Source organism: Globicephala melas, chromosome 3 (assembly GCF_963455315.2).
Source record: "Globicephala melas chromosome 3, mGloMel1.2, whole genome shotgun sequence".
NCBI lineage: Eukaryota > Metazoa > Chordata > Mammalia > Artiodactyla > Delphinidae > Globicephala > Globicephala melas.
Window position 1 is genome coordinate 55277325 of NC_083316.1, and position 25182 is coordinate 55302506.

Genomic DNA, 25182 nt, shown 5'->3' on the forward strand with positions numbered 1-25182 from the left:
AATTTGTTTTTATAAGACTTCACATAATGGTTAATTAAACTTGAGTCACCTATGATTCCTGTTTGTGTGTTGCTGTAACTTCCTAAATGTTAAAATACACAATGGCATATAGCTTTTTTCTATTAATTTTATAATTTAACCATCCCAAACTCTTTAATTGTGCAAGGTAATAGGAACCAAGAATAAATAAAATCTAGGTAATTCAGAACAACTCACATAAGAGTCACCACTATCTCCATATTTCCAACTCTGCTTTCTGCTCCTGATTGACAGGGAATCACAGTTATCCCTCCTCCTCTGGTTCTCCACTGGCCCATGAAAACGTGGCCAAAAGAGTAGGAGGATCATGTGTACGGTAGAGAATCAACATCTGTAAAGTTGAGATTGGGCTATAGATGCAAATGGACAAAAATATTTGCAAAGTAGCTTCACACACCTCTGAAAAGTCATTTTAACTCTTTTTGTTCCAGATAAATGAGCAGTCATTGCCATCGAAAAGGAAAATGGTAAGAGTAAAGCTCACGTTATATTTTATCTCTAGATTTGTTAAATAATTTTCTCTCTTACCTGTTTATCTATAGAGTAGACCATCTGTCTGTAAAAGTGTATCTGTTGCATTAAGTTCATAATACGACTTTCAGCTTTCTTTTCTTTTTTTTTTTATTCTTTTTAAAATTTTATTTATTTACATTTTGGCTGTGTTGGGTCTTCGTTGCTTGCGTGGGCTTTCTCTAGTTGCGGCGAGTGGGGGCTACTCTTCATGGCGGTATGCAGGCTTCTCATTGCGGTGGCTTCTCTTGTTGTGCAGCACGGGCTCTAGGCACGCTGGCTTCAATAGTTGTGGTGCGCGGGCTCAGTAGTTCTGGCTCGTGGGCTCTAGAGCGCAGGCTCAGTAGTTGTGGCACACAGGCTTAGTTGCTCCGCAGCATGTGGGATCCTCCCAGCCCAGGGATCGAACCCATGTCCCCTGCATTGGTAGGTGGATTCTTAATCACTGCACCGCCAGGGAAGTTCCTCAGCTTTTTTCTAATACTAAGAGGACCAAATCAGACAAGGCTATTTGAAGTATCTTTTAATTGTGTTAAATGAAGCTTCTACAGTGAACCTAGTTGGTTCTCCTTACATACTTAAATTTAATTTTTAAAAAAATTTTATTATTTATTTATTTTTGGCTGCGTTGGGTCTTCGTTGCTGCACACGGGCTTTCTCTAGTTGCGGCGAGCCAGGTCTACTCTTCATTGTGGTGCACGGGCTTCTCATTGCGGTGGCTTCTCTTGTTGCAAAGCACAGGCTCTAGGCACGCGGGCTTCAGTAGTTGTGGCACGTGGGTCTAGAGCACAGGCTCAGTAGTTGTGGTGCATGGGCTTAGTTGCTCCGCAGCATGTGGGATCTTCCCAGACCAGGGTTCAAACCCGTGTCCCCTGAATTGGCAGGCAGATTCTTAACCACTGCGCCACCAGGGAAGTCCCTAATTTATTTATTTTTTACATTTTTTGTGGTACGTGGGCCTCACTGTTGTGGCCTCTCCTGTTGCGGAGCACAGGCTCCGGACGCGCAAGCTCAGCGGCCACGGCTCACGGGGCCCAGACGCTCCGCGGCATGTGGGATCTTCCCGGACCGGGGCACGAAACTGCGTCCCCTGCATCGGCAGGCGGACTCTCAACCACTGCGCCACCAGGGAAGCCCTATTTATTTATTTTTTAATAAAGGTGATTCTCCCAAATTTTCTTCAGTCTCTTTAAAGTTCTTCCCCATTATTTCCTATTCTTCTCACCTTGCTTTCAGATGCCAAATTTTGTTGTGTCGGGAAAGAAATCCCTATTCCACAATTTACTTAACTGCATGACAGTAGACAAGGTACTTAACCTTCCCAGGCCTTGGTTCCTTCATCCGTAAAATTGGAATAATAATAATTTCTACCTCACAAGATTGCTTGAGAAGATTAACTAAGATGCTGTGGTTATAATTATTTACATATATGTAATAATTTAATGTATTTTAATAATCATAATTTTACCTCATTGAAAAGTTCTTTTTTAAGATATTGGGCATTATTTCTAAGCAAGAAGTTAAGAATCCAGCCTTTGGGTTTGTTTGTTTCTCTGAAAACGGAGTATATTCCCTTGGATCAAAATTCAAAAAGGTCTCTCACACAGAGTCTTCTTTCATCCTGTACCATGGCTTCCCAGTTCTCCTGTGGAGGCAACCAGTGTTACCAGTATCCTGTGTGAGAGATATGTACATATATATATACACACACATATATATATTTGCTTTCCTTCCTCTTTTACACAAATGGTAGCATACCATACATGCTGTTATGTCCCTTATTTTTTTCACTTAATATATTTCTAAGGTAGTACATAGAAAATTTTTGGTTTACAACTACGTAAGTGTTGCATTTTATGGATGTACCATAATTTATCGTATGTTAACCTGTTTCCAATCTCTCACTATTAAAAACAGTGCCACAGTGAATAACCTTATACATATGAATAAATACTTCCTTCTGTATATGTATTGGGTTGGCCAAAAAGTTTGTTTGGGTTTTTCCGTAAGATGATACAGAAAAACACAAACGAACTGTTTCACCAACCCAGTACAAGTACACCTGAAATGTAAATTCTGAGAAGTGAATTTCTGGATGAAAAGCGGTGTACATTTTTGTTTTGACTGCTAGATTGCCCAATAGAAATTCTACCAATTCCCACCCCCAACAGCACTACAGGCTTCCTCACACCCTGACCAACACAGTGTCAGGAAATTTGTTAGCATCTATCAACCTGATAGGTGAAAAACGGTACTAACGTAGTTATAATTTGCATGTCTCTTATCAGGAGTGAGGTTGAGCATTTTTCATATATATATGTTTGCATTTTCTTCCTATTAACTGTCTGTTCGTATCCTGTCCAGGTTTTTTTTATTGGGTTGCTGATTTGTATAAGTTCTTTTTGGTTAAGTGCATTCGTTTTGAAAATACGTTTGATGAGGTTCTTTTTAACTTTATTCTCTATGTTGTAACATACAAATATTACTTGAAAATGTTTTGTTCATGCTGAAATATGGAATTTATTAAGTGGATGAACGGCAGCCTATCCAAGCGATCATAATTAATACATTGCTGTCATCATTCATTCATTCATTGAACAAACATGTCACAGGCTGTGGGCCAGTGATATGGATACAACAATGGCATTATCTCCATTTTCCAGGGGCTTACAAATCTGGTGAAAAAGAAAAACACAGATGAAAGATTAGTAGAGTATGAGAGAGAGGAAGCCAGCAGGAAGTACAAAATTAAACTAACTTGCTTAGAGATTTGTGTTTCTATGACATCTCAGGAGATCAATTTATGAATGATAATGTCTCAAATTCAGCATTATTAAATGCTGAATTTAACAGTGGTTTTTATTTTTTATTTTTTTATTTTGCGGTACGCGGGCCTCTCACTGTTGTGGCCTCTCCCGTTGCGGAGCACAGGCTCCGGACGCGCAGGCTCAGTGGCCATGGCTCACGGGCCCAGCCGCTCCACGGCATGTGGGATCCTCCCGGACCGGGGCACGAACCCGTGTCGCCTGCAGCGGCAGGCGGACTCCCAACCACTGCACCACCAGGGAAGCCCTTTTTTTTTTTCTTTTTTGGCTGTGTTGGGTCCTCATTGCTGTGCTTGGGCTTTCTCCACTTGCGGCGAGCAGGGGTTTAGCGGTGCACGGGCTTCTCATTGCAGTGGCTTCTCTTGTTGCGGAGCATGGGCTCTAGGCACACAGGCTTCAGTAGTTGTGGCACACGGGCTCAGTAATTGTGGCTCACAGGCTCTAGAGCGCAGACCCAGTAGTTGTGACACACAGGCTTAGTTGTTCCATGGCATGTGGGATTTTCCTGGACCAGGGCTCAAACCTGCATTGGCAAGCAGATTCTTAACCACTGCGCCACCGGGGAAGTCCTTAAATGATTTCTGACACGTATGTAAAGTCATCTGAATTACAGTTGAGCTCTACTGTGGTTTTCTTGGATATCCATAAATCGTTAGAAATCAAGAGATATCTGATCAGTTCTGACTGACCAGGCGTGGGATGAGTGAGGCTGGGATTAGCTGGTCTACAGAATACTGAAGAGTTACTCTCTCACAGTGCAGTGTGGACCTAATGTTACAAACCTCTACAATTTACACACTGTTCATAGCATTAGAGCAATGCTGCTTTGTGTGTGTGGGGGGGGGCATTTTGGTTGTTTGTGGGGTTTTTTGGCTGCACCTTGTGTCATATGGAGCTTCCCTGACCAGGGGTCAAATCCGAGCCCCTGCAGTGGAACCACGGAGTCTTAACCACTGGACTGCCAAGGAAGCCCTTGTTTATATTTTTATTGTACTTTGTTTTAACTTCCTGATTCCCTTGTGTTTAATTTGTTTTAAATGTTCATTTATTTATTCAACATTTTTTGCTTCAAGATACACAATTCAATTAGACTCAGTGACACTAACAATCAGTAAGCTAAATAGATCATCAGTTTTAAGCTGTCTGAAATATACATATCAGGGGACTTCCCTGGTGGCACAGTGGTTAAGAATCTGCCTGCCAATGCAGGGGACATGGGTTCGAGCCCTGGTCCGGGAAGATCCCACATGCTACAGAGCAACTAAGCCCGAGCACCACAACTACTGAGCCCGTGTTCCAGAGCCCACGTGCCACAACTACTGAAGCCCGCGCACCTAGAGCCCGTGCTCCGCAACAAGAGAAGCCAGCACAATGAGAAGCCTGCGCACCACAACGAAGAGTAGCCCCCACTCGCCGCAACTACAGAAAGCCTGTGTGCAGCAACGAAGACCCAAGGCAGCCATAAATAAATAAATAAACAAACAAACAAATCAGATATACTTGAAACTGATAAATAGTAGTTGCCTTTAGGAGGGTAACTGGCTAACTGTGAGGGGACAGGTAAAGAGGGAGACTTACTTTCCATTATGTATCCTTTTGGACCTTTTGAATTATACGTTATGTCTATACATTACCTATGCAAATTTTTTTAAGTTTTAAAAAAGTTAAGTTAGTAAATGCTCATTTCAAATATTGAGATAAGCAATATAAGGCTGATATTTAAATAACTAATAACACTGCCCTTTGTTTGAAATCTAAGTGCAAATTCCCTAACCTGTGGCTGACTTCCAGTGTTAGTACAGAGACGTAAGTGAGTTTGACCAAATGGAGAGGGCAGTCTTCTAAACTCGGAGTCATCGTTAAGAATGGCTTTGGCAGGGCTTCCCTGGTGGCGCAGTGGTTGGGAGTCCACCTGCCGATGCAGGGGACACGGGTTCGTGCCCCGGTCCGGGAAGATCCCACATGCCGCGGAGCGGCTGGGCCTGTGAGCCATGGCCGCTGAGCCTGCGCGTCCGGAGCCTGTGCTCCACAACGGGAGAGGCCACAATAGTGAGAGGCCCGTGTAAAAAAGAATGGCTTTGGCAGATCATTGCCAATACTCTCATTCAAGATTGCCATATTGCTATAATCCACTGGTAAATCCTACTCCCTCAGAGGGACTGACTAGGAAACTTACAAATTTTAGCCTGACCTGGAACGATAACCTTTGCTACATCACAGCCCAGTAAGAGTTCTAAAATAAAATTCACTGCAGGGAAAAGATCAAACTTAATCAGACTTTGGTTTAGAAAATGGATCTGGATTAGAAGTATTGCTCAGAATGGAAAAGAGGCCTAAAAACATATAAGAAAAAATATATAAGGAGACTCACTTTCTAAAAGTTGACACTCTTGTTAACAGATGATATCAAAATCTGAAGTCAGAATGTTCACATCAGGAAGTATGTTTCGGAACATCTCCAGGGGCACAAGAGAAGAATCTCTTTGCTTGGTGGGGGTTAAAGGTGGTATGCCTTTTGCGGATGTTGACTGCACAGCACCAGCCTGGGTGGGACTGTCTCACTAAGCTGCAGCGTGGCAGTGACACAGCAATGGTGGTCATTCTTGGTCAGGATGGATCTTATGGGCCTTCTGAGCAGTCCCTGAGGTGCTGGGACTTACCAAGGGGATTAAGTGCAGGGTAGAGTCAACCTGAAGGGCTTGGCTGAGCTGGAGGAAGTTGCCCCAAATGATGGGGTAGTCTGCTGCGGCTTCTGCAGGTGGTACGGGATTAGGAAGATCTGCTGGAGAGTTCTAGGTAGGTCTTTTCAGCTGCCCTGGAAGGCTGGTGCCTAGTATGTCCAGGGTGTGTTGCAGCATCTCAGATCCTGAGAGGTCCTGGAATAATCGGGAATAACCTTAGCGGAGTTAGAATCCCCATTCCTAAGACTCTTTGAGAATCGTATCAGTCCAGTTAACGTCTGCTCGTTCAAGATATGGGAGCAGAATGCAAAGAGCATCCTTTCAAAGGCCTCTTTTCCTGGGAGATGGGTCACTGTGGATCAACGTATTTAAATGTATTCAGAGACAGAGGCAATCTCATGACTTAATTGAGGAACCTCTGTTGGACTTACCAATGGGAACCTTATAGGAAAGGTTGAATCTCCAGCTTCTCATTGGGTATGATTTTCCCCTGCTTCCTTCCCATTTCTTGGTAGGGAAGAATTTGCAGATGACCACAGGAGGGGCAGTGTAGTGTGGTGAAGAGAAGATAAACTTTGGAATCAGGCAAATTTGAATTTGAGTACTACTAACTCTGTGATTCAGGGGAAATTACTTACCCTCCCTGAACTTAGTTTCCTGTCCCTTGTCTGGAACTATCAGCTAGGCTGTCCCTTCTTGTTTTGTATTTTCACGAACACAATTTTTAAAAAGCAAATAAGGTCATTTAAAAAATAAATAATATATATAAAGTAAGATCAAACAGAGAAAGAAACAAATTCTAATAAGTCCCTACATGTTGAGTAGATTGCTTTTCTAAACTAGAAAAGTCAAAATCTAATCTAGGTATCAAAAGTAATAGTGTGGGTTTGGGATTGGGGTCTATGCATCATTACATCTATACGCTCAAAGGGAAGGAGAATCAGAAATTGGACAAAAGCACCCTGAAACACATGTCTGGCTCTCCCTGTTTCTAACTTGACAGCGTATTCATTCAGCCCATTTTGTAAAAATTAATTAATTTTATTTTTGGCTGCGTAGGGTCTTCGTTGCTGCGCATGGGCTTTCTCTAGTTGCAGCGAGCAGGGGCTACTCTTCCTTGCAGTGCGTGGGCTTCTCATTGCAGTGGCTTCTCTTGTTGCAGAGCACGGGCTCTAGGTGCACGGGCTTCAGTAGTTGTAGCACATGAGCTCAATAGTTGTGGCACACAGGCTCTAGGGCGCAGGCTCAGTAGTTGTGGCGCACGGGCTTAGTTGCTGTGCGGCATGTGGGATCTTCCTGGACCAGAGCTTGAACCCGTGTCCCCTGCATTGACAGGGGGATTCTTAACCACTGCACCACCAGGGAAGTCCCATTCAGCCCATTTTTAATTTGAAAACTTAGTAATTATATCCATAGCAGTACTTACCCCATGGCTTAATTACTTTCTCTTGCTTCATAGTAAAGCTTTTCTTATATGTGCTGACAAGGCTGGTTTTTGCTAGGTGCAAAGAAAGGTCATGAAATCTGGGGCCGTTTGTTTGTAATCAGGAGTACTGTTTGAAAGTGGTGTGTCCCAGGGCTGGAGCCCAACTACCTTCTTCCCATGAAGGACCGAAGAGATTTTAATTTTTTGAGTCATATCTAGTTCTAGATATTTTTTCCCCAGTAGGGTTTTCTGCACTGGTGGTCAGTGAGGTTCACCCAAAAAGAGTGAAAGAAAATTTTAAGAGCATAATAACAGAAAAAAAAAAAAAAAGTAAAGCAGGTGAAATAGTCTGTGTGGAAATATTCTGACTTCTTAGAACTCTCCTTTTATATTAAAAGGTGAATCTTGGAATTAGAGATGGGCAAGTAAGGAAAATGAATAGTTTATGCTTCAAAAAACTTTACCTGAGGGGGGAGAAAACTCATATGGACTCTCCTCCACAACGTGACTACCTGGGTAGAATTCGTGATTTTGACCAGGAAAACCGAGCCTGACACCTGGGGCTGCTGACTAGGGAGTCAGTGTGCTCCCTGGCCACTCCTCAGGCAGCCGCGGGAGAAATGGATGGTTAAATACTTAGAAGCTAAAAAGGGACGCCATGAAATGGAAATCCACTCATTTAAGCCAAAAAAGTTTCCCCTAATTTTAATACCATGATGGATTTTCAAGATTAAACATAAAAGAATTCATGAGGATGAAGAAATGGCATCCCGACCAGCGAGGAACAAAGTGGGATAGATACTGACCTCAGAATATGTTTCCTAAAATACTCTTGTTTGATCTCCTTTCCTCTGGGTTTTCTGCTCCCCACTCATGTTCTTGCTGTTTGGGGCCGATGGCTGGGCGTCCTTTCTGGCCGAGGGGACCTGGTTCCCCTTTCACCCAGCGCCTCGGGTGCAACCTTCCCCTCTTGGTAGCCCTACCCCATGGCAGGTCAGCAGCCTCCACGTCTAATCCGACTAATCCACTGATCTGTGGGCTGCGCTATTTGGTGAGTTAACAGCTGGTAGTTTCTGGAATGAGCTAATGTTAAACCAGAACTCAAAGGCAGCCTCAGAGGTAGAGAAATCAGGAAACAAAGGATTTTAAAAGCTGCCTGACAAGGTAAAGAGCAAGGTTTTTTAAAATCTTGTTTTATATTTTGTTTTCAATGGAGTCAGGTCCCTCCCGAGCAGCTCAGTTATTAGCTCAGTGAGTTTAATTCAGCGAGCATGGACTGAAGCCCCAAGGGGTGAGTGGAGGGGGCTTTCTTCTGTGTCATGGGATCAACATGCTCTAGCAGGATGGCTTTGCCCGCCCCCTCCCCATCACAAACTCATTTCTAGCTTTAGGATTGAGCGGTATACATTTAAGTAAACTGTTTCCTCGTGTTGCTCATTTAAAGAATCAACGAGCCAAAAAAGTGCTGGCTTGTTTGGTTGGTTGGTTGGGTTTTGGTTTTTAGGTGGTTTTTTTTGGCCGTGCCATGCAGCTTATAGGACCCAGGCCCTCGGCCGTAAGAGCGAGGAGCTGTAACCTCTGGACTGCCAGGGAATTCCCGGAAAAGTGCTGGGTTTTCATTGTGGCTTTTCCACTCAGAGCCTTGAGACCTTGGAGAATTTACTGAACCTCCCTGAACCTTGCTCCTTTATGTGTAACACGGAAACCCCTCTCCTGGCATCCACCAGCCTCACCAATTTGGTTGGTGTTCTGGGTGCTGCCTAGTTGGGCCCCCAAGCACTATTTTCCCAACCCCAAAGCTGCACATCCACCTCGCCCTGCCCGTTCTGGAGTGGGCTCCCCTGGGTCTTCCACTTCCGCGTCCCTCCTGTTGGCTATTTTAGCTCTTTTTTTTTAAAAAAAAATATTCATTTATTTGGCTGCATTGGGTCTTCATTGCTGCGCGCCGGCTTTCTCTAGTTGCAGCGAGCGGGGGCTGTTCTTCTTTGTGGTGCGCAGGCTTCTCATTGCGGTGGCTTCTCTTGCTGCGGAGCACAGGCTCTAGACACGCGGGCTTCAGTAGTTGTGGCATGCGGGCTCAGTAGTTGTGGCACGTGGGCTCAGTAGTTGTGGCACGTGGGCTCTAGAGCGTGGGCTTCAGTAGTTGCGGCACGCAGTATCAGTAGTTGTGGCTCGTGGGCTCTAGAGCGCAGGCTCAGTTGTTGTGGCACACGGGCCCAGCTGCTCCGCACATGTGGGGTCTTCCCGGACCAGGGCTCAAACCTGTGTCCCCTGCATTGACAGGTGGATGCTTATTAACCACTGCACCACCAGGGAAGCCCTATTTTAGCTCTTAAGGTCTGTCCCCATGCTTCCTCCTTGGGCATTTCTGTCTCATGTTCTTTCCCCCTCTTTGAATGGATCCTTTTCCTACAGAGACTTCTAGGAGCTCTCCAGTGTAGAAGCCAGGTGACTTAAACCACTGTCTCCAGCATTCCCGTAGACCTCTTCAAGGAACCGCAGGTTAAGAACACCTGGGAAAGTAAAGCCATCCACCGCCCTTCCCTTGGTTTTGCTTGCTGTCTTTTTCAGATGATGAAACAATGTGACTCGTCCCCCATTCTGACCTACTTAGTGGCTACTTGTAATTGATTCATCTCAAGTTGCTGGTGTCATTTTTTTCTCTTTCCATTTAAGTTGACTTGTTCCTTTTTTTTTTTTTTTTTTTTGCGGTATGCGGGCCTCTCACTGTTGTGGCCTCTCCCGCTGCGGAGCACAGGCTCCGGACGCACAGGCTCAGCGGCCATGGCTCACAGGCCCAGCCGCATGTGGGATCTTCCCGGACCGGGGCATGAACCCGTGTCCCCTGCATCGGCAGGCGGACTCTCAACCATTGCGCCACCAGGGAAGCCCGACTTGTTCCATTTTTATTGCTGAATTTCTTATTTTGAACTACATTTTCTGTTCTTTTACAGTTAGTTGGGGTATACGTCTTAAATGTACTTAAGACACATTTACCATTTCATCATCCACCTTTGATGATCCCACAACTGGAATTAGAGGGTGTTTAATCTATTATATACTCTCGTAGCTCACTGTTTCCTTTAACTGTTACAGAAGTGTTCTGAACAACTCTGTGACTATAAAACACGTAATTCTGAAGGGAAATTGTTGATTGCTCTCTCTACTCTTCTTCCTCCTGCTCCCACCCCCCAGGTTTCTTCTAAGAATAAAGTTGGGATTTTTGTTTGTTCTTCTGCCTTCATTTATAAATAAATCCTCTTTTTCTCTCTAACTGTAGTGTGACATGGCCACCGGTTGTGACAGACAGAGAGACCAAGAAGTTAATTTTAAAGAACTGAGAGCAACAAAAATGAAACCTGAGCTACTGAGCGGACATATCCCTGCTGGCCACATCCCGAAACCAATCGTGATGCCAGACTATGTGGCGTGAGTATCTACCTAAGTCCTTCTTCAAGGTAAAAATAGAGAGGTTCCATTTGGGTTTTCTCTTTTCTGTTTGTCTACAAGTTAATACTCTGCTTAAAGTCAATTATATTTGAACAGTTGTTTGTTTCCTGGGAGGTAGTATATTGAATTGAAGGTACAGTATGGTCGTTGAGGAATAAGCTAATAAGCTGATTTCCTATTCCTCTTGTTTTAGTGAAAAAGTTATCACTTCGGTTTATTTTTTTCTTCCAGTTTTATTGAGATATAATTGACCTATAGCAGTGTATAAGTTTGAAATGTACAGCATAATGATTTGACTTACATGCATCCAGAAATGATTATCACAGTAGGTTTAGTGACCATCCATCATCTCATATAGATAAAAAATTAAAGAAATAGAAAAAAAATTTTTTCCTTGTGATGAGAACTCTTAGGATTTACTCTCTTAACTTTCATATGTAACATACAGCAGTGTTAATTATATTTATCATGTTGTACATTACATCGCTAATACTTATTTATCTTATAACTGGAAGTTTATAGGTTTTGACTACCTTCATCCAATTCCCTCTCCCCCTACTTCCTCCCCCCGCCTCTGGTAACCACACATCTAATCTCTTTTTCTATGAGTTTGCCTGTTTGTTTTTGAAGTATAATTGACCTACAGCACTGTTGGTTCCTGCTGCACAACATAGTGAAATGTATATTTCTATACATTTCAAAATCATCCCCAGGATAACTCTGGTTATTATCTGTCACCGTACAAAGATATTACATAGTTATTGACTGTATTCCCCATACTGTACATGTTGTACCTGTGACTCATTTATTTTGCATCTGAAAGTTTTTACCTCTTAATCTCCCTCACCTATTGCTTCACTTCCCCCACCCCCCACCCCTCTGGCAACCACCTGTTTGTTCTCTGTACCTATGAGTCTGTTTCTGTTTGGTTATGTTTGTTCAGTTATTTTGTTTTCTAGATTCCACATGTAAGTGAAATCATACAGTATTTGTCTTTCTCTGTTTGACTTATTTCAGCAAGCATGATACCCTCTAGGTCCATCCATGTTGTTGCAAATGGCAAGATTTCATTCCTTTTTTTTTTTTTTACTTTTTATTTTGTATTGGAGTACAGCCGATTAACAATGTTGTGATAGTTTCAGGTGCACAGCAAAGGGACTCAGCCATACATATGCATGTATCCGTTCTCCCCCAAACTCCCCTCCCATCCAGCCTGCCACATAACATTCATTCTCTTTTATGGCTCAGTAATACTCCTTTCAAACATTCTGTGTCTTTTGATTGGAGCATTTAGTCCATTTACATTTAAAATAATTATTCATAGGTGTGTACATATTGCCATTTTGTTAATTGTTTGGGAGTTGTTTTTATGGTTCTTTTTTGTTCCTTTCTTCTTCTTTTGCTCTCTTCCCTTATGATTTGATGACTATCATTAGTGTTATGTTTGGATTTCTCACTCTTTTTTGTGTGTGTATCTATTATAGATTTTTTTTTTAATATTTATTTATTTGGCCACACCGGGTCTTAGTTGCGGCATGTGGTATCTTCATTGTGGCATGCGGGATCTTTAGTTGCCACATGAACTCTTAGTTGCGGTATGCATGTGGGATCTAGTTCCATGACCAGAGATTGAACCTGGGCCTCCTGCATTGGGAGTGTGGAGTCTTAGCCACTGGACCACCAGGGAAGTCCCATCTATTACAGATTTTTGGTTTGGGTTACCATGAGGTTTATACATAGCAAACTGTATATATATATGTATCTATCTGTGATTATTTTAAGTTGCTGATCTCTTAAGTTTGAACACATTTTAACAACCCTATATTTTTGCTCTCCATCCCCAGCGTTTACTGTTTTTGACATCAAATTTTACATCTTTTTGTTTTGTGTCTCCCTTAACTACTTATTGGGGATATAGATGACTTTATGACTTGTGTCTTTTAACCTTCCTACTAGCTTTATAACAGGGCTGATTTACTACCTTTACTGTATATTTGCCTTTGCCAATAAGATTTTTCCTTTTGTAATTTTCAGATTTCTAGCTGTGGCCTTTTCTTTTCTACTTAGAGAAGTTCCTTTAACATTTCTTGTAAAGCTGGTTTGGTGGTACTGACTCTTTTATCTTTTTCTTGTCTGTAAGACTTTTGATCTCTCCAACAAGTCTGAACAAAAGCCTTGTCAGGTAGAGCAGGGGTCCCCAACCCCAGGGCCGCAGACCGGTACCAGTCCCTGTTAGGAACCGGGCCGCACAGCAGGAGGTGAGGGGTAGGCAAGCGAGCGAAGCTTCATCTGCGGCTCCGCATCGCTCCCCATCACTCTCATTACCACCTGACCCATCCCACATCCCCACCCCGTCAATGGAAAAACTGTCTTCCATGAAACTGGTGCCTAGAGGCAAAAAGGGTGGGGACCCCTGAGGTAGAGTATTCTTGGTTGTAGGTGTTTCCTTATCATCACTTTCAATATATTACGTCACTTCTTTCTGGCATGCAGAGTTTCTACTGAAAAGTCATGGGATAGCCTTATGCCAGTTCCCTTGTAGTAAATTGTTGCTTTTCCCTTCCTGCCCAGGTTAAGGAAGTTTTCAGCTATTATGTCTCCAAATATGTTCTCTGCCCCTTTCTCTCTCTGTTCGCCTTCTGGGACCCCTATAATGTGAATGTTAGTATGCATGATGTTGTCCCAGAGTTCTCTTAAACTGTTCTCATTTTTTTTTCTTTTCTTTTTTCTGTTCCGCTTGAGTCATTTCCACTGCTCTGTCTTCCAGTTAGCTGACCCACTGCTCTGTATCATCGAATCTACTGTTGATTCCTTTTAGTATATTTTTCATTTTAGTTACTGTATTCTTCAGCTCTGCTTAATATGTCTTTTTATTTTTTCACTCTTTGTTTAAAACTTTTAACTTCTCACTCTGTTCATCCATTCTTCTCCCAAGTTCTTTGAATGTCTTTACAAGTATTATTGGGTAGTTTGCCTATTTCCACTTTACTTGGTTTTTCTGGAGTTTTATCGTGTTGCTTCACTTGGAACATAATTGCCTGTAGCCTAATTTTGCCTAATTTGCTGTTTTATTTCTGTGTGTTTGGTAGGTTGGTTTTGTTTCTCGACCTTGGAGAAGTGGCCTTTTGTAGAAGACGTCCTGTGTGTCCCAGCAGCGCACTCCCTTCTGGTCACCAGGGCTATATGCTCTAAGGGTGTCCCCTATGTGGGCTGCGTGGGTCCTTCTGTTGTGGCAGGCTGACTACTGTGGGTGGTCTGATGGGCATGGCCAGCCCCCAGTCCTGTTGGTTGCCAGGCCCTGCCTTGTGTGGAGGCTACCAGCCACTGGTGGGTGGAGTTGGGTCGTAAGGTTGCTGTCTATGGAGTCCTGAGGGGTCCCAGGGCTAGTGCTGGTCCATGGATGGGCAGAGCTGGTTTCCAGGGTTGGTGGTTGCAGGCCTGGGGATCCCATATCTAGTGTCAGCCTGCTTGAGTGAGACCGGTTCCTGACATGGCTGGCTGTGTGGGGTCCAGGTGTCTCAAAGCTGGTGTCAGATCCCAGGGCAGCTGGCTTAGGGGCCCAGAGTGTCTCAGTGCTGACGTTGGCCTTCTGGTGGGTGTGCTGGCGTCTGGGGGTCCCGTGACTTCAGCCTGCTGGTAGACAGGGCTGGGACCCAGGGGATCCTGGGGCTAGTACCAGCCCGCTGGTCGATGGGGCCAGGTCCTGGGGTCCTGGAGCTAGTGCTGGCCCACTGGTGGGCAGAGCTGGGTCCTGGGGTCTCTGGCTGCAGGGCCCAGGCATCCCAGAGCTGGTGTTGGTCCTCTGGTGGATGGGATCCTGGCCCCATCCACCAGGGGGATCAGGGGATCTTAAGACAGCTGGCCTCTTGGTGGGTGGCACTGTGTCCCCACCTGGCTAGCTGCTTGGCCTGAGGCATCCCAGTACTGGTGCTGACAGGCTGGTGGGCAGGGCCCAGTCCCTTTGCCAGCAAGCTAGAGGGAGGATTACCAAATGGCGCCTGCCAGCACCAGTGTCCTCGTGGTAGAATGAGCTCCCCAACATAGCTACTGTCAGTGTCTGTGTCTCCAGGGTGAGCTCCAGTGGCCTCCTGCCTCTGCAGGAGGCTCTCCAGGATCAGCAGGTGGGTCTGACCCAGACTCCTTTCAGATCACTGCTTCTGCTTTGGGTCCTGGAGCGTGTGAGATTTTGTGTGCGCCCTGTAAGGATGGAGTCTCTATTTCCCACAGCCCTCAGAGTCCCGAAAGTCAGCCCTGATGACCTTCAAAACCAAACATTCTCGGGGCTTGTCTTCCCAATGCTGGGGAGCCCAGTGTGGGGCTTAGACACCTCATTGGGGAGACCCTCTGCACTTGCAATTATCCTCCCATTTGTGGGTCACCCACCCAAGGGTATGGGTCTTGACTATACCATGTCTCTACCCTCCTATCCATCTGGTGGTGCCTACTTTATATCTTTAATTGTAGAAGATATCTTCTGCTAGTCGTCCAGTCTTTCTCATCAGTAGTTGCTCTGTAGATAGTTGTAACTTGGGCATGCCCGTGGGAGGAGGTGGGCTCAGGGTCTTCCTCCTCTGCCATCTTGGCCACACCTCAACTTTGGTTTATTTTTTTTCCTCAGGAAATACCCTATGATTCAGACGGATGATGAACGAGAACGCTATAAAGCTGTGTTCCAGGACCAGTTTTCAGAGTACAAAGAGCTCTCTGCAGAAGTTCAAGCCGTCTTGAAGAAGTTTGATGAGCTGGATGCAGTGATGAGCAGATTGCCGCATCGTTCAGAAAACCAGCAGGTGAGTGCCTGCAGCTGCTGGCGAGGAGTTCTGATGGCGGAAGGATGAACTCTGACTTCGTCTGAAGTGGAGAGAAGGCATAACCATCTGCATCTGCTGTCTAGGAAGCTCACTGGCAGGGTGACAGTTCAAAATATATAATTTAATGTCTTTTGCCTTCAATTATTAAACAGTAGTTTATTTTCTTACTTAAGTAAAGTATAAATTTGCCTAACATACATACCGGGTCAATCAGGCTCCCAAAGGAGACAGATAGCACACTCTAAGGTAATTTGAGGTAATTTGAGGAAGGTTTATTCACAAATGGTGGACGTGGGTGTAGAGGAGCTGCCAGTGGCCATGCATTCTCCAGGGTAAGTCACAGCCAAGCAGTTAGCACCCCAAGCCCAGAGAGCACAGTGGGTAGGAACGGAGAGTGGATCTGAGGCTGCATACATGAGCTACAGGGCTCATGCTTCAGACCAATAACCGTGATTATGGCAGAGAGGAAAACGAGGGTGGAGATGGCAGTCATAGGGGACTGAAGTGTTTTCTCTAATGTTCTGTCTTTTTTTTTCTTCACATTTTAATATCTGGGAAATCAGGATGCCCTCATAATCAATGGCATTTTTTACCTGACATATATTTTTTCATTGAGAAATAATTCGCATACCATAAAATTCACTGCTTTTAAGTGTACAATTCAGTGGGTTTTAGTATTTTCACAAAGGGGTATAACCGTTACCACTGTAATTCCAGAACATTTTCATCACCCCTCAAGAAATAACCCATACCCATTAGCACTTTTTCCCCATTTCCCCTCTCTCCAACCACTGACAACTACTAATGTACTTTCTCTCTGTATGGGTAAATGCAGTGATATAATATGTGGCCTCATGTCTGGCTTCTTTTGCTTAGCATCATGTTTTCAAGGTTCATCTATGTGTCAAGAATCAATATTTCATTATTTTTTGTGGTGAAATAATATTCCATTGTATGAATATACCACATTTTTTAATCTATTTATCAGATGATGGACAGTGGGTTGTTTCCACTTTTTTTTTGTTTGTTTCCACTTTTTGGCTATTATAAATAATGCTGCTATGAACATTTGTGTGTAATATCCTATCCTTTTTAAAGAGAATGTATTCATCTAATCTGTTTGTGTAATTGAAATTTTAAAAACATACAGCATTTTTTAGTAAATGTCAAATGTATGTATATATAATATATACACACATTTTTTATATAGATAGATAGATAGATTCTTCTCCTGAGACCTGCATTAGTTGGGCATCTTTGTTTTGACCAGACCTTTAAGTGTACATTTAAATGAGTTGTAATTCCAAGTCCTCTAAGCCAAATGTCTAGAGTAGTGACATTTTCCCAGTCTTGGAGTGATGGAAGGGTGTTGGCTAAGAGATGCCAGTACCAGGAAGCAGGAGAAATCCAGCACATACTGCAGGTTCAGGGTCAGTTAGTTCCATTTGGAGAACAGGCAAGGTGCACAGGTCCAAGAAGGGTGACCAAGTTTAGATGCCCTCAAAGGAGTGCAGGAAAGAAGGAGCAGGCACCAAGCGTCGGGATCACCGCAGGTTGGGAAGAGCAAGCTGGTTAACAGACATAACGCTGAGAAACCTGAGCGTGACGTGTGGCCTTTGAGCCCAGGCCCAGAGGCGTCGGGTGTGTAGGCTGTGTATGCGTGGGCAAGGGCTCAGGCTGTGGTGTGCGATTGGGGGTGGGAGGGTCCTGCTTACAGCAGGTGCTGAGAAACTGAGTCCTCCCACAGTCCTCCCACACAATCTCACAATAGTCATTTCCTTTGGTTTTCAGCATGGCTTGGCAAGTAAGTAGCCAAATGACAGCCAAATGTAGTGAGTCTCGGTGTCTCCTCCAGGCCTTATCTAAAGTGGAGATATCAAGTGTATCACAAAAATGAACTTCTTCACAGGCTGAGCTTTGCGGTGGGCAAGAGTCTGCCGGCAAGGCTCACTCGTCCCCTAGCGCATCCCCAGGGAAGTGTCTCTGTGCCCAGCGGGCCTGCTGGGGGCATGGGTTCTCACACACACCTGCTCATGCACCCGTGAAAAATTAAACCATCACATGACTTTTCTAAGCCCATCCAATAGGAGTTTTGCTCAAAATAATCTCTCCGGTCCTCACCCTCCTAATTCAGTCTCTGACTGACTCTAGGATAGATTTTTACAGCTCTCATCTCTGCTTGCGTCTCCAGCACAGCACCCCTGCCCCCAGGCAGCTAGTTCAGTCCCAGGCCAGGACCTGTTAATGTAGATGACAACTGAATAACCAGGTTCATCTCACTGATGGCAAGCAGTCAAAACACAAACAATACTCATGATCTTAGTATGTGAAAAACATTGAAGAGTTAAAATATATTGGGAAAAGGATGTGGATTTGTGATGGACAATGTTCTCAGGGGAAGCTTTTAGAACATAATTATTACATTTTATTTTGTATTTATTAGGTGTACAGTGCTTCGCAATCTCCAAAGCATAGGTTTACCTGGATAAATGAGGGCATTGCTCTAGTAACCTATTTCCTTTGGATAGACTATTCAACCCTTTAACAAATTTCATATTTATTATTAAACTTAGAATAAAGTTGGAAGGAGCCTCATATTAGCTATTTTCAAAAGTTGAATAGTGTCAACTTGCCAAAGGGGATGAAAATGCTACCTAATTATAGCTAATGTGGTTATTATGTGCCAAGCACTTTAGAAGGATCATTTCAAATAAATGAACCTTCTCACAACACTATGAGACAATTATGGTTATTATTCCCATTTTACTGATAAGGAAACCAAGCCTTACGGTAAAGAGCTTGCCCAAGTCACACCGCCGGCAAGCAGTGGCACTGGAACTCGGTCCAGGTTTTACACGAGCAGGGACCTCGCCCTACTGTTCGTCCCTGGATCTCAGGGCCTGGCAAAGAGTCAGCCCTCAAATATTTATCCAGTGAGTTGAATTTGTTCGTGTATGAATATTTTCATTATAGTCTTAAGTAAAAATTGTTTTCTGTTCTTATGCCCACTGTACTCTTGAGACATTCTTGAGATATGATGTGAGTAACTGCAAGTATTTTCGTTCACATATACAGTATATTATTTTTAGGAACATGAGAGAATTTCAAGAGTCCATGAAGAGTTTAAGAAAAAAAGGAATGTGAGTAAAACCATTTTCTTCTTTAAAGTGTATTCTTATCCAGGTACAGTGGTGACTTTAGATTCTTGCAGCTAAAGTAGTTCTTTTTTTGTATTTCTTAAGATGCTACTTGTTAGGGACCATGGGTGGCTGCTGGGTGCCTTTTTTTTTTTTAATTTACCTTTTGGCTGCGTTGGGTGTTCGTTGCTCTGCGCGCAGGCTTCCTCTAGTTGCAGCGAGTGGGGTCTACTCTTCGTTGCAGTGCACGGGCTTCTCATTGTGGTGGCTTTTCTTATTGCGGAGTGCAGGCTTCAGTAGTTGCAGCACACGGGCTCAGTAGTTATGACACGTGGGCCCTAGAGCACACAAGTTTCAGTAGTTACAGCGTGTGGGCTAAGTAGTTGTGGTGCACAGGCTTAGTTGCTCTGCGGCATGTGGGATCTTCCCGGACCAGGGCCGAACCCATGTCCTCTGCACTGACAGGCAGATTCTTAAACACTGAGCCACCAGGGAAGCCCCTGGGTGCCTTTTCTTCTCGTCTCTGTCCTGAATACATTCTGCTGTGTCCTGATTTAGGAACCCAGGGAAATGAGCACCCATATAGAGCTCTTCACCCACATTTCATTCACAAAGATTAAGTTCTTTTACAGGTTTCTAATTCCATCCTTAACTTAATTGCACAAATTAGTAGGGGATGGAGGGAGCTTTTATTAATCCATTAATTACTTTTTAATGTATTTTAATACTCAAGAGCGCCTCAGCTCTCTACTTCGACTCAATTTCGCGTGAACCAAAAGCTTCTAAAAAATAAAATCCACTGAAAAAAATGTAGAGAGCTTACCTGTTATTCTTGTTAGGCAGATTTTGAAATCTGCCGCAGGAAAATCTGCTATGAAAGGTCATTTTCTGGGTGATAATGTGTGTTTCTGTGTTTTTTGCTCAGGAAGCCAGAGGCTGAGATAATAGCTATGTTTCTTTTCTAGGATCCTACATTTCTGGAAAAAAAAGAACGCTGTGATTATCTGAAGAATAAACTTTCTCACATAAAGCAAAGGATTCAAGAATATGATAAAGTAATGAATTGGGATGTACAGGGTTATTCTTAAAACTTATTTGAAACCACTTTTTTATATCAAGCTTCATATTTATTTACTGTCTTTTTTTATGCTCGTCTCTGTGATAGAGAAGCAAATGCCTCCTGAATCAGCTTGTAGTTGGTTTAGCTGGTATGTCAAGTTAAAACAGTATGTGATTGCATTTCAGACATTTCAAAACAAATTCAAATTTACTAAGGGCCTTTACTAAGAGTGGAAGAAATTCTGGATTCATCTGTGTACAATTTATATTTATCTTGTTAAAATTGATTTAAGCATTGTGTCCTTGTGGTTGATGATCAAGTGGAGTGTCAATTCTGGTGCTGCTTTTTCCTTTCTTACTTAGGCCAGTTCCTGGGATTCTTTTAGGACAAATTTCTCTTCCTAGCCAAAGATGTCATTTCTGCCCTTGAAAGGGGTTTGAATTCACCATTTGAAGCCTTATGATCTTGGGCGAGTTGTTTAATCTGCCTGTGCCTATTTCCTCATCTGTAAAATGGGGCTCATCATAGGACCTACCTCCTAGGGTTGTTAGGAGGATTAAATGAGTCAATATTCGTAAAGCACTTAGAGCCTGGCACATTTGTAAGCACTGCATTAGTGTTTGTGAACTATATAGACGTGTTTGTGGAATGAATAAACTACATAGAATAAGTCTCAAGGAAAGGACCTTAAAGAGCAAGTCCAGCCAGCTAACCCAAGGCCATGGCCTTATGACTTTCTTTTTTGTGTGCTGTAAATAAATCTTACACACGTCGCCTTAAGCAGATGCTTCCCTGTGGCCCTGTGCCTACTGGGGTCCAGTGCAGCCTTCTTATCTTTAATAGCATCACCGTGCACATCTCTCAACGTCCCCACAGCCCAGCCCTTCCTGTAAACCTCGAATACGAGGATTGTGTGAATATTGTTGCCATTTCTGTCCTGTTTAGATGTCCATCCTAAGGCCCCATGATGTTGCATCTGCTTAGAATCTCCCTTTGATTTATTGGAATGCTTCATTGTCCCAAGAATTATCTTGGCTTTGAGGCTTTATTCATGAGAAATGTTTTATTTTTATTAATGTGAACAAGAGACTGCTTTAAAAATGTTTTAAAAAATCATTGTTATTGGTTCCCTATTCAGCAGCATCTATCTTGTAGATAATTTCCCAGGTGTAGAAATACAATTTCTGCTTCATATAGTTGCCATTCAAACAATTAATACTGGAGGAATTTTCGAAGTGATGAAACCAAAGAAAAGAATGTGGAAAAGCGAAGGCGGACCAAGTATTGGATACTGAATAAACTTCCTACTTCTTCTTTGTCAATGATATCTTATTTAGTGTATATTGTTACTATTTTCAATCCATGGTTCTCAGACTATGCTTAGGGTGCTGAGAGTCTTAAGAGGTGATACTGTGGAAAGTGTGAGGCTAGGCTCCCTCTGGACCGCCCCCCAAACTAGAACAGCTGCACATTCTGTTTTACATATTGGGACCCCATGTTAACATTTTGCATAAGAAGAGCACCCATGCTTTAATAAAAAAAGAAAGATGAGGGGCTTCCCTGGTGGCGCAGTGGTTGAGAGTCCGCCTGCCGATGCAGGGGACACGGGTTCGTGCCCTGGTCCGGGAGGATCCCACATGCCGCGGAGCGGCTGGGCCCGTGAGCCATGGCCGCTGAGCCTGTGCGTCCGGAGCCTGTGCTCCACAACGGGAGAGACCACAACAGTGAGAGGCCCGCATACCGCAAAAAAAAAAAAAAAAAAGAAAGAAAGAAAGATGAAATAATACCAACTTGATGAACTGTAAAGAGATTAATATTGAAATGAAGTGTTAAGGAAATTTGACTTTGTGAAACTTTATTTTACTACAGTTGTAAATGTTAATCTTTGAAGACCAATGTTGTAATGCTGATTTTTACAGTTTTTATGTGAATACCTAGGCATATTAAAATTTCAGTCACCTGTTGTTTTGTGTGTATCCTTTATTGTTTACTTTTCTGGCGTTCCTGAGTTGACTGGGCATATTCTCCATTATCAGAAAATAAACCGGAAAGTCATTGAAAACTTGTAGATCATGATGCTCAGGTGACTATTTCCTCCTCCCCCATTATTTGCAAGAATTCAAAGTTAAGGCCACTGTTGGTTTCCTCGGGCTGCCTGCCTTAACCAAGTACCACAAGCTTAAAACAACAGAAATGTATTGTCTCACAGTTCTGCAGGCTTGAAGTCTGAAATCAAGGTGTCAGCAGGGCCAACCTCCCTTGAAGCCTGTAGGGGAATCCTTCCCAGCTTCTGGTGGTTCGGGCTGGCAGTCTTCGACATTCCTTAGCTTGTATACATATCGCCCCAATCCTCTGTCTTCATGTGGCCTTCTCCCTGTGCCTCTGTCTTAACAAGGCTATGTTCTTATAAGGACACCAGTCATATTGGATCAGGGACCCACCCTCTCTAGTATGACCTCACCTTAACTAATTACACCTGCAAAGACCCTATGTCCAAATAATGTCACATTCTGAGGTCCCAGAGGTTAGGACTTCAACCCATCTTCTTTGGAGAGGACACAGTTCAACCCATAACAGCCACCTTTAGCAAGTTGTGAGATTCAGAAAAAGATAGTTCCCTGTACATTTTTTTTCTCACCTGACTTTTAACATGTATTCTATTTTGAAACTTAATATGAGAAGATATCAGCATATCTAAAACTTGAAAAGAGAAAAGTATATATCCTTCACTCATTCATTTGTCAGTTATGTGCCAAATGCTTTCATTGGCCAGATGTTCTAGCACTGAAGATATGGTAGTCAGTAAAACAGGTAGAGACCCTGAGGTTACTGTCTAACAGGAGGATCTGAATGAGAAGATACAGGATTGGTGATGAAGTATGCATTTTTCTTATGTGCTTTTCTATAAATGGTTTGTGTAGAGACCCTGAAACTGAGATGCACCAATGTTCAAAAGATAGACAATATAGGAAAAATCTATAATTTTTTCTGACTCAATTTTTTTAAAAAAACAAAAATTTTTTGAAGAAAAATACTGAATAGATACAAAAGCATAGAAAATGGAAGTCCTGCCACCCTGGTGATATATACTGTTCGGAGCATATACTTCCAGTCTTTTTATTTTTTTATTTTTATTTTATTTTATTTTATGTATTTCTTTATTTTTGACTGCGTTGGGTCTTCATTGCAGCACACGGGCTTTCTCTAGTTGCGGCAAGCAGGAGCTACTCTTCGTTGCGGTGTGCGGGCTTCTCATTGCGGTGGCTTCTCTTGTTGCGGAGCACGGGCTCTAGGCGCACGGGCTCAGTAGTTGTGGCTCACGGGCTTAGTTGCTCAGCTGCATGTAGGATCGTCCTGGAACAGGGCTCGAACCTGTGTCCCCTGCATTGGCAGGCAGATTCTTAACCACTGCGCCACCAGGGAAGTCCCTTCCAGTCTTTTTATAATACATGTAATCAGTTTTAAATGGTCTACTTTAATACCATAAGTGTTTTCAAAGAAGAGTATCTGGGAGGCTGCACCAGCATGTGGTAGAGCAGCTCTCCTACATTAGACAAGCCAGGCTTAGAAGGAAGGTAGGAGGAGCCCAGCAGAAGGGCAAGGTGGACTTCAAGCTCACCACAACAAAGACTCCTTTATTTCCTGTGTGATCTTGAACCTAAGTATCGGCCTCCTTATCTGTGACGGGATAATATTACTACCTGATGAAACTGTTATCAAAATTAAATGGAATAATGTTTGTAAAGTATCAGGAAGATGCTTGCTCGATTAGTGGTGGCTAGATATTCAATTCAAACTGTACTTTTCACTAAGTTAGATAATGAATTGGCTGTTTTAAAGGTAGAATATCAAAATGACTTTGATAATAATAAAGGGCTGTTTTTGAAAGTGTGTAGGTAATGCATTTATTGCAGAAAAATTTAGAAAATGAACTCTTCCTAGCTCACACAAATAAAATTGCCCATAATTCTGCCCTTGGAGATAGTCGCTGTTAACATTTGAGATCATATCCTTCCATTCTCATCTTACACAGGTATGTATTTGTATAAGCATATTATATACAGAAAGTTTTGGTATTTACAAAATGAGTATTATATAGTACGTTGTGTTTTGTGTTTTAATTAATAAAACTAGACTAATTTTTCTGAATTTATAGTTTTCATGTTTTCTATTTATTTCATTTTAATGCAGTTATATTATCATTGTTTTAGTTACTGATGTTCATGTTGTATGGCGGAAAAAGCAAGGAATGGGAGTTAGGTCTAGATTCAAGCTGTGTGGCCTCAGGCGCCTAAGTCACTTAACTCCTTTGAGCAATGGGATTAGATGAGGTGAAAGTACCTAAGGTGGGAACTTCCCTGGCCCTCCAGTGGTTAAGACTCCGAGCTTCCAGTGCTTCAGTCCCTGGTGGGGGAACTAAGATCCCACAGGCGTGTGGCACAGCAAAACAAACAAAAATTACCTGAAATTTCATAAACCATAAATCTCTGAAAAATCCTTACATTTATTTATATTTTTGTTCTGATAATGTTATCAATAAGAAATTTTCTTTAGTTCATTATTAATAACTTGATAATAATAAATATAATAAAATATAATATAAAACAGCATATTTATAAAATAAAATATAATAAAAATAGCATATTTACTATATAATCAGGGCTTCTTCGGAGGTCTGTATATTCTGGTACAGCCAGAATGGCCTTGATGCGTACAAAGAATATTTCCATTTCAGCTGATTGACTTGGAAGCCACAGCATGTGCCAGTGTGAAAGGAGCAAAGAGCAGGCCACTGGGGAACGGGAGGAATTTTCCAATTAATGGAGTACAGATTTGGCCCCTTCCTTTCTTCTTTATAAAGTAGAAAAAAGGCCCCCAGATATAAGAACTTCATCACGCACCCCACTTCCAGGTATGTTTTTTTTTTTTTTCCTTCGGTACGCGGGCCTCTCGCTGTTGTGGCCTCTCCCGTTGCGGAGCACAGGCTCCGGACGCGCAGGCCCAGCGGCCATGGCTCACGGGCCCGACCGCTCCGCGGCATGTGGGATCTTCCCAGACCAGGGCGCGAACCTGTGTCCCCTGCATCGGTAGGCGGACTCTCAACCACTGTGCCACCAGGGAAGCCCCAGGTATGTATTTCATGACAATTCTGTTTGCCTCGTAATTTGTTTAATGAATAACCCTACCACTTAACTGCTTTGGAGAAACTAAAGTTATTGCAAGATATTAGACCCATAATAGGC

At 43.1% G+C, this 25182-nt stretch overlaps 1 protein-coding gene across 4 annotated transcripts in view; it reads left to right on the forward strand.

Annotated features, from left to right (window-relative positions):
* MARVELD2 (MARVEL domain containing 2) overlaps positions 1–23999 on the forward strand; it is a 30695-nt gene extending 6696 nt beyond the window's left edge. For 2 of the 4 annotated variants that reach the window (XM_060295864.1, XM_030844976.3), the window contains exons 3-7: positions 471–506; positions 10762–10910; positions 15550–15721; positions 18832–18882; positions 19845–23999. In XM_060295864.1, the coding sequence (XP_060151847.1) occupies positions 471–506; positions 10762–10910; positions 15550–15721; positions 18832–18882; positions 19845–19967 (531 nt within the window). In that variant the 3' untranslated portion in view covers positions 19968–23999. Of the gene's footprint in view, positions 1–470; positions 507–10761; positions 10911–15549; positions 15722–18817; positions 18883–19844 lie in introns of all 4 variants that reach the window. The other 2 variants (XM_030844999.3, XM_030844992.3) reach the window with 2 other exon arrangements.
* Positions 24000–25182: the final 1183 nt, after the last annotated feature.